Source organism: Dermacentor variabilis, chromosome 8 (assembly GCF_050947875.1).
Source record: "Dermacentor variabilis isolate Ectoservices chromosome 8, ASM5094787v1, whole genome shotgun sequence".
Classification (NCBI taxonomy): domain Eukaryota; kingdom Metazoa; phylum Arthropoda; class Arachnida; order Ixodida; family Ixodidae; genus Dermacentor; species Dermacentor variabilis.
In genome coordinates this window covers 97,791,829-97,801,756 of record NC_134575.1, presented here as the reverse complement: position 1 = coordinate 97,801,756, position 9,928 = coordinate 97,791,829, and the positions used below count along the sequence as shown (strand labels likewise).

Sequence of the window (9,928 nt, the reverse complement as noted above, 5' to 3'; positions counted from 1 at the left end):
ATCGAAGCTCAGTTGACGCACGGCCACGCCGGAGCGTAGTCTGTCCGGATACGCAAACATTGTACGTAGACGTAGAACAGCACTGCGCACGAGACACTGAAGCGTCCTGCTTATCAGCGACTGGATAAGAAAACAAGGCGAATGGCAGGCCAAAAGATAGGGATCAGATGATCGCGCGAATAAGACCGCTGCCATTTCTTTCGATGCTCCCCGACCGTCAACATGGCGCGGCTGCCCCAGCGACACTGTCGCCGCCTCGCTAGGGTGACCCTAGCCTCGCGGATCGAGCTCAGGGCATACCCCCTATTGGCCTCGAGCACCACCACTGGAAAAGCTGGCGCCACCGTCGGCGTGACGTGCTAGGAGGGATCACGTGGACATAGCGGCCGCGTCGGCTGCTTCGGGAGCGCCGAAGCGAGCTGAAAACAAGTTTGAATTCCCTCGTACGCTGCGGTCCTCATTTAGTGGCGAAATTTTCTCGCTTCGAGTGTCTCCTTTACAACGCTTGAAAGCACTACAATAGGTAGTGGCTGCCTTTGAAGGCGCGCAACATGGTAGGCTACTGCTCGGTGCCGCAGGGCCGGACGCACGTAACGGAGGCCGGTGTCAGCCTTATTCACACGTAGCCGCAGGACAAGAAGCTGCGTGAAGCTTGGCTCGCGAAACATAAAACCGGCAAACAGTCATCGGCTAGAACTCGTGTATGCAGCAAGCACAGACGCGAGGAAGATTTCTGCTACGGCGCCCGGTCTGCGATGTTCTGAAAACGCGCACTGAGACGCTCGCCCGAGTCTGCTGCACGACTAATGTTATGACGGTTTGGTTTATCAACTTGTCGATGCTACAGATACTGGCAAGTTCAGTGGAGTGGAAAGGCAGCGGTAAGAAGCACATTTTAAAAAAGTATGGCATATGGTCTTGTTTGTGTTATGAATTAATGCACTGGATTACAAAAAAGGAGCAGCGGGAAATTGCACGCTGAGAACACCGATAAACATACAGTGCGACGCAACTCGAAAAATAATATTGAAAAGTCAATGAATTTAGAAGAAAAAAAAAAGATTGAATCGTCGTGACGGCACATCATAGTCCCTGTAGGCGTCGAAGTCTCTACAATAAAGTTATTTTTGAACAGCTCTGATAGCTGCCACGCAACAATGGTTGCTTGTATACTATCAAATGCTCATATTCTGCGGCCTAAAGCTCATGGCACGGCGCGAGAACGCGCGCGCGGAGAAAGCGAAACAGTACGCAGACAAGCTTACATGCAGACGCGCAGTCGGTCGCTGCGAATCTGCGCGATCGCTGCATTGAGGCTTCTTTCTATTACGCTCCATTTAGTTATACAAACACTATAAGAACATATTTCACATAGTTTGCTCACAGCGTTTACCTACCTATCATGCAAGAAGCCGGTTCGGGAGACTCCATCGCGGCGACCGCGCGCAGTGGCGTTCACTGTACGTATTAGGTAAAGAGATAGCGTCTGTAAACGATTGTGTGCTTTCAGTTTGCCCAAGATTATTATTTAGACAGTAAACAACTTCTCTCGTTTCGAAAGTACTTACCGGGAGAGCTCGCGCGTGGTGTTTTCAGTGAGTGCTGACAGCAAAACCTATGAGGAGCGCGCCGCGTGATCCCTCATACTACGCCAGCAAGGCGCTTCCGATAGATGGCGACTCCGTAACTCCTCGCCGCCAATAGGATTGCAGTTGTCACTTGCGCTCGTTGTTTACATTTCTTGCACCGCTCCTCCTCTTCTAGTTTCACTATTCAAGCGCAAAGCATTCGCAAATATCTGTTTTATTTTGTAAATTTGTGAATTTATTCATTTACCGCCAATACAAGCGCATTGTGCCTGTCGAAGTGGCAACGCGAGCGCTGAACAGATCACAGAAGCAGACGACAGCGAACAGGTTATAGCTAGCGCAATGCCTTCTTTACTAGATGCCTGCCGCGTCGCTAGTCTTCCTATTGGACATAGAGTTGAGCGGAGGTTCCCGTAGTTCAGGGTAGTCGCGGAGAGACGGCGCTCGCAGCCGACCCACTTCCTGTTGCGGAGGAAGTGACGATTACTAGGCTGGCGCGCGCTCGACCAATGGCTTGACCAGAGACTGTGGGTCCTGTGCCTCCGGGATCGCATCAGACGCCGCTAAAATCTCGGAGGCATGGCTACGTGATTTAGGTTTGCAGCGGCCACCGCAGCCAGCGCTCGCAGCCGACCCGGGTTAACCCGGGTGGGGAAGAGTAAAGAGGAAAGGGGCAGGAACCAGCTTCTCGGCTCACGCGGCAGGCATCTAGTAAAGGAGGCATTGGCTAGCGCTACTCTGCTCGTACGTTCTGCTGCGTTCTGTCCCTAGCGGCAAAAGGGCGTGCTGGAGCAGGCGTGCTGGAGCAGGGAGATCTGTGTAAGTCTGGAGATCGGTAGGTCGTGCGACCCACTACCCGTTGTCACTACACGATGTCATGCTGTGTTTACGCATGTGGTGAGCGGGCACAAACTTCCCTGCTGCTGTCGCTCACGGCCACCTCCAAAGGTAAACGAGTGCACGAATCAGCTCAATACCTACGTCCGTTGCTTTTTTTGTTCATGTTGTAGCGGCACACTTGTACACACAAAGAAGAAAAGGAGCGGGTGAAGAGGACTTTGTTTTTGCTGTAGCGGCCTCGCTCCATCCAGTGCTTTAGTGCCGAGCCTTCTAAATAGACGTCTCCCGCATTGTAACAATATGTCGTGCGCGCAACTTTGCATCAATGGTCGACATTGTCATAACACAAATACGGTATATTACACAGGTAGTCTGTCTGCCTTAATTTTGTCTGCTGTATTTAGGACATCTATTACGAGCTACCCGGACGAACGCTACACATTCGAGAGTTTACAGCTAAAAGAACATTTTTCCTTGTTGCGCGAGGAGCACATTCTTCTTTATTTTGTTTTCACTTTGCGACAGTTACGCGGTGAAGTGCTCAAGGCACATATCCCTGGATGGTTGTACCGTCATTTGTCTAATTTGTTTTACTGTGCTACTGCTGTCGTTACAGCTTCTGCTCATCTTAGTTGTGCTTGTCAAAATATAGCCCATCTCTGCACCGTTGACAACAATTAGCTGCAAGTGCTGATTGCTGCTGGTTGGCTCAGTCCAGAATCAGGTATGTACATCCATTTGCGCAAGGAATTCTGAGGCTTCTAATACTTGAGCTACTCCAGTAAAGGAAGACTGAATTAAATGTCGTTTGAGTGATGCGTGACACCCTATCACTGTTGTGCTATACAGGTGGCAAGGCATATTCAGATGTGGACCAGTAAGGCCGACCAGGTATCTGTTGGAAGTTCCCACAATGCATTAAATGCGAATATAAAATTGTCTAGGCCAGTACTCTTATAGTTCTGTGCCTGATGCCATCACAAAAGAAATGTTTGAAGAATCCAGAAAATTTGTGTAGAGCCGTCCCGAGACAATGAATCATACAGATATAATTATGTTGCGAACTGTGACTGAACGTCCACAGCTGTGAGTAATTTCCTTGTGGGAATACTGTTGCTTTTAGACGTCTTTTGTGTCAGTTGCACTATCACTTGCCAGTTGCATGCTCAGTGTCTGACTCATTGTCATAAGACTGTGTCTATCTGTACAATGCAGTTGCTGCGCCACAAGCGATGTCAGTGAGTGGTGGTGAAAGTGTTAGAATAGATTAGGTCTCCTACATAGGAAATGCCAGTCGCCTGAAACAATCGCTTAAGTTGTTTCAGCATCAGAAATAGCTCTGCAAGCCTGCAGGTATGCTTAGATGTCTCGGTGTTTGTCTGAGTTGTGATCAGCAACTGTTCGTATATTGCTCTTACAGTGGTATATTATTTAAACTTTGCCACTTGCTCTGGGGTTTATGTGTAGCAGTGTGATGTACTCTGCATTTCATTATGACATGGACGTGTGGCTGCGATGAAATCTTTTGAAGGGAATTTCTTTGGCTCTTTCGACCATTTTCGTTCTTGGAGATCTGTAATTGTTGGTGGTCGGACTCTGCTAGGAAAACATTCGTTCGCTTTTCCTTGTTCTCTCATTTGCTTGTTCTTTTGTTTGTTCACCCTTTCATTCCTTTAGGCTATTCATTTACATTGACAGTTATCATCTATGGTCCCTGCACATTTTCTTCACACAAGTTCATGCTCTAATTTGCCAGCAATCTTACTAACAAGGGTTTAGGGCTTGCACTCTTGCTTGCTAACATTGCACACCTTTGATAAAGTTTGGTCACACCTCCATTAGTACAGGAACCCATTTCTTGAGTTGTACGTCACTGTTCATGACTTACAAGAGGGTTGAGTGTTGTCATTCCCTCTCATGGCCAGATGTGTTAAACATAAATATAATTATGGGGCTGTATGTGTCAACACTACAATCAGATTATGAAGCATGCCATAGTGGCAGACTACGGATTTTGACACCTTTGTGTTCTTTAAAGGGTCGCTGAAACAGTTCAGGACCCGCTGTGGTTGCTTAGCGGCTATGATGTTGGGCTGCTGCACATGGAGGTCATGGGATTGAATCCTGGCTACATTTTGATGGGATCAAAATTTGAGAATTCCCATGTTTTAGGTGCATGTTGAAGAACCCCAGGTGTTCTCCCACTACAGTGTGCCTTGTAATCAAATGGCAGTGTTGGCTTGTAAAAACACAGTTTAATTTTTTTTGAATGGTTCAAACAGGTTTTGTAGACACACAGGGTACAGTAAACGTTCGTACCACAATTTGTGTGAAGCATCTCATATTAAGAGAGCTACAGACAATTGCGAGTTACCCTCCTCCATAGCCATACATTTTCTCCTAAACTCATTTGCCGAGTGATCGGGCTTTAGCTCCACCTTGACTGGCTTTGCCTCATGATGGGACGTCGTGTTGTCTACTTCTGGTTGTCTTGGAGCCAGTGTGCGAAACCTCTACAACCTCTCTACCAGCCGCCTGGCAGTCGGTTCCAAACGCGAGCTATCGAAGCAGTGTACGTTGTGAGCATTCTGTAGCAGCACCAAGTGTGTCCGATATTCTGGTAACCACGGGTGAGCTGGATGCTTCGATGGGTGGGTGGAGTCCTAAACTAAAGCCCCTCCCCATACTACTATTGCTGTAATGGAGTTTTAGCCTAGACGTATGTGAGCGGCCTGATCGGTCTACATGGTCCGAGCACCTGGTGGTGCAGAGCTTAACCAGCGAAACGAAGAGCTAATATTGCTGTAACCAAGCTTAAAAATTTTTAAACATTTAGAAAAACATGTTCATGGCTAAGTTCCTATCAAAAATTTACACCGGCAGGAAAATACAATGCACTTGGTTACTGCTATATTAGTTCTGTGGTTGAGCACTCTGCTACCAAGTGGCTGCACCATGCAGGGCGTTCACATTTGTGCTTCCACTCGTCCAATAAAACGCCCAGGCCCAGTCCGCTTGTGCTTGGGTTTACTTGAAATGTCGCACATACGAGACACTGTTGTGGTATAGGGTAATCCTTCAGCGTGACGTGATGGCCGCAAATGCACAGATGCTGGTGCCGATGGTGCTGGTGCAGCCACTTCGCTCACATGTTTGCCTTGCCGAGGAGCATGATATTGCAGCTTGACATGTTGCCAATTGCTACGTTTGCAGCCCACAATGCAAGGGTGAACTGTATTGCTCGCGAAATTACAGATTCAGAGCAACACCGACCGCGCAGCTCATGTCATAATGGAGCATGTTGTAACACAAGCAGACAACATTTATTGTATGCCGGAAGTGCTTAAGTGTAGCGATAAATTGTCCTTGTGCATTCTCTTTCTGGTACTTTTTTTTTCATAGAAACAAATTAACTTACATTTCAACTATTACAAACCACATTTGTTCACCGTAAAGTTGGGAAAAGTATCGATAATGCGCCCTGAGCAGTGAATCGGACAGCTCGCCCTAGTGGCACCATGTGGTCACCTCAAGTCACTTGATCAGGGGAGGCTGAAAACTCAAGAGGCGTGGCGTGCTGCGATTGGTAGTGAAGTACAATCACGCTCAGAATGAGCTACAACACATAAGCGCATGGCAAAGTGTCGTGTGTTGAACATATTTAAAAGGTTATAGTAAATTACACACTTTTTGTCACCCAATTATCACGAGTGCCAACTCTAACAACTCAGCACATTTCTACAAAATCGTGAAAATTGTTTCAGAGTCACTTTAACGAGCACTTATATCTAAAGGCAGAAGCGTTTTTGCATTTCACTCTGGTCGAAATGCAGCTGCTGCAGTCGGGATTGAACCTGCGACCTTGACCGTAGCCGCAAAGCTACCGCCATGAGCACAGAAGGGTCGATTTCACATGCTGCTGCTTCTGTTTTGTCGCCTAGACCCTATGGTGACGTAATGAAGCTTGGCGTGTACGCACCCCGCACCATTTGTCCACTTGGCAAATGTGCATGGTGTTTATATTTCCGAAATAGCAGAAATTTAAAGTATTGTACCTTTAGCTTGCGAGCAAGGGCTGTCGTTTTTGCTTTTCTTTTGTCACTTTTTCCCTCTCCCGCCTTCCTCTCCCCCCTCTGTATGGAAACTGGGAGTGAAGAGGGGCAAGGCTGTTATTCACTTGTTTCCCAACTGCATAGGTTCTACCCATCCTCTGCATTCTGTCTATCTCCCCTCGGGACTCGCGCGTTAATAGAAGAGTAAAAACCGCTGCAGTTTCTGCAATGATTTTGGGGGGGGGGGGGGGGGAGCTCACGGATAACTAAAGCTGTCAGGAGGCTTATCTGGTGATGACCCAGAGGGTGTTGTGCAAATGCGGCACAATGTAAAACTTGAAACGAACCTCTTGCGTCACCTTTCCTCTCTACGTCGCTCCTGCCATGTACATGCACACTTTCAGCCACTGCTCGAAGTGGCTTGTAAGGCAGTAAAAAGTAAGGCAGTAAAAAATTCGAAGGAACATGCAAAGAAAGCTTAGCTTTAAGAATCCATATATAGCGACATGTTATTATCATAGCACGTTAGACGCAACCATCAGTTATGTCTTCTGGATGGTGTTTTCAGACTGTGCTTGACATTTGCATTGCTAAGTTCCCTTTAAACGAACAGTGTTTAGACAGGGTGGAAAGGTTGCCTTATTAGACTCCGAATTTGCCACCATTTCCGCGCAGTGCATCTCACAAAGCCACGGAGAGCATCGCAGCTTGGTGCAAGAGGCGCCAGCTGCATTGCATCTGCATCACTCGCAGTGGCACTTCATATGGATCCGGAGAGAGAACGAGAGAGTGAAAGAAAAAGGGCTAAAAGTGAAAGTGAAGCTGTGCCTTGGCACTCCCCTTTCTGCCATTTCTCTCTCTCTCTTTGAGCGCGGAAACAATGTGGAAAATTTGCCGTAGAAGCAGCCCAAAGCAGCAGACAGCCCAGTTTGTAAAAGATAGTGCTGACAGAGCACAACACCATGTTGCTTGAGACGAAGCTGCAAATTTGGAAGACTGGAAGAAGTATGAGCTCGCATTCAATGATATTGTTACAAGGGAAAATGCACACGAGAAGCTATATGCAAGTATATTTACAAAATGAATATGCTGCACTTCACCAAAAGGCAACAGCCTGAGCTAGCCTTTAATCATCGTCTTGACACCGCTGGCTTCTTTTGCATCGTAACTGCTACCCTACTACCACCACAGTACTATCATAGTACTACCATAGCACTACCCTCGTCAGTAAAAGCGCCAACGCAGCACAACTAAAGGCTTGGCTCAGAAGCATTGTAGTAGGCCTTGAGCCTACTGACATTCACAACATCACTGGATGACCTAGTAGAGGGTGACGTTGAGCTGACGGGAGCAATTGCGTAGATCACTGGTGTCACCTGGTGAAGCATGCGGCAGGACCTTGTCTAAATCAGGAAAGGAGCTTCTCTGAAAGTCCAGCATGACGAGAGGGTGACCACAGGAACGTGTGCACACCAAGTAAAAACTGTGCGTTACGGTGGCAGACATTGTACAGTTGCTGCTGAGTGGCTTGCGATGCCGTCAGTCGAGCACGGGCAAGTTGGCCAAGGCGATGGCACTGCGCATGCTCGCCTGTCGAGGAGGTTCAGAAAGAAATGCAGTATCCAGGGGCAAGGTTGGTACAATACATAAATAGAGAAATTGTGGCAGCGTCATGCCGAGAAGAATTATAGGCAAATGTAATGTAAGAAAGGGCAACGTCCCAGGCATAGCAGGCCTTCAGAACGTACATGGACAGCATATCTGTGAGGGTACGGTTCAACCACTCCGTCAGTCTATTGGTTTAAGGATGGTGTGCGGTGGTCAGCTTGTGTTGTGTGGAGCAGGAACGCACAATGTCGGTGATAACTTTCGACATAAAGTTATGACCACTATCAGTAAAAATCTATTGCTGGCACTGTGGAGTAAGATAATGTTATGCAAGAAAAAGTGCAACGTCAGTGGCCGAACTGGTCAGGAGAGCCCGTGTGATTGGCGCCTCCCTTAGCACGTGGCGTAATCAGTTTCAACGGCTACCCATTTGTTTCTAGTGGATGACGCAGTAAAAGGGCTGAGGAGCTCTAATCCAACATGGAAGAATTGTTCTGCAGGGACGGTGATCAGCACGTAGCGCCTGAGGCTCTTTCTGGTGCTGGCAGAAATCGCAGGCAGCAGCGTGTTATCGGATGGAGCGAGTGAGACCGGACCAATAAAAGCGGCGGCGGATGGGGTTGTACCTGAGAGATACCCCAAGGTGTCCTGCAGTAGATTCATCATAGAACTCAAAGAGCAGAGTGTGTTGCAGAAGTTTGGGCATGACAAGAAGATAATCAGACCCGCCATGGGAGAAGTTCCTTCGTTCGAGAATGCCAACCTGGAGGACATATCGGCCAAGAGAGGCATTGTTAGGTGAAGCGTGCAGATGCTCAGCGAGTGTTCGAAGTGATGGGTCTCAGTACTGCTCATCGGCGTTGTTAGGGAAAGCAGACACAGAGAAAATGCCATTGGCGGTGCTACAGACAGTGTCGTCAGGCTCGTTGACCGGGTAACGAGACAGGCAATCAGTGTTCTTGTGGAGACAGCCAGATTTCTAAATGACAGAATACGAATATCCTTGTCAGCGTCACATCCAGTGAGGAAGTCGACCTGTAGGGTCTTTCTGTGAGCACAACCAGCAATGTCCGTGCTGGTGTGTGATGACTGAAAAGGGTCGGCCATATAATTATAGGCGTAGCTTTGCAACTGCCCAAACTAATGCCAGATACTCGAGCTCAATGATGGAATGGTTATGCTTGAAGGTTGGGAGGTGTCTGCTGGCATAAGTGGTAATATGGTCGTTGCTTTGCTGGCGTTGTGCCAGTACTGCACTGATTCCGTGGCTTTGGCATAGGTATGGACTTAGGTAGGTGCAGAAGGATCACGCCTTTCCCTGTGAGTTCTCGACAATGACCCTGTCATCAATCAGTGGTCTCTTTGTGACGCTCAGGAGAGGGTGACATTGTTATCTTGAAATGAGCTGTCATTTCTGGGTGCTCGAAAAGCTGAAGATCTGGAGCGTGACTGCCTGTTCTATGACTCAGGCAACGCCGATTAAGCGTCCTTGAGTGAACGATGAGACGTGATCAGCACCCATGATAGCCACATGTCTGCCGGTGAAGCATCTTTTTTCTGAGGGATTGTCAGGCACAACACCCCTGCCACCAGACAGCACATCAGGACGTTGAGTTGTTCGATGCAGCTCAGCTGGCTTGATGGTTGCATTCCTCAAAGCCATTGGGATGCAGGTTCCGAGAATTAAGATCTTCTGGCCAAAGGCATCTTAATAGGTGGGCTATGACTTGACTGTATAGATGCAAGATGACAAGCTCCACGGAGCGACCTTTGTCAGCCCTGCACAATGCCGCAAGCGCCACATGCAGGCCACTCATCGCCAAACTGTACAAATTGAAA

At 48.0% G+C, this 9,928-nt stretch overlaps 1 protein-coding gene across 4 annotated transcripts in view; it reads left to right on the top strand.

Annotated features, from left to right (window-relative positions):
• Positions 1–1,976: 1,976 nt before the first annotated feature.
• LOC142590437 (uncharacterized) overlaps positions 1,977–9,928 on the top strand; it is a 162,148-nt gene continuing 154,196 nt past the window's right edge. The window contains exons 1-2 of one of the 4 annotated variants that reach the window (XR_012830126.1): positions 2,360–2,537; positions 3,046–3,153. Coding sequence is in view for 1 of the 4 variants with exons in the window: in XM_075702545.1 (XP_075558660.1) it covers positions 2,462–2,537 (76 nt within the window). In the remaining 3 variants the exon portion in view is untranslated. Of the gene's footprint in view, positions 2,538–3,045; positions 3,154–9,928 lie in introns of all 4 variants that reach the window. The other 3 variants (XR_012830124.1, XM_075702545.1, XR_012830128.1) reach the window with 3 other exon arrangements.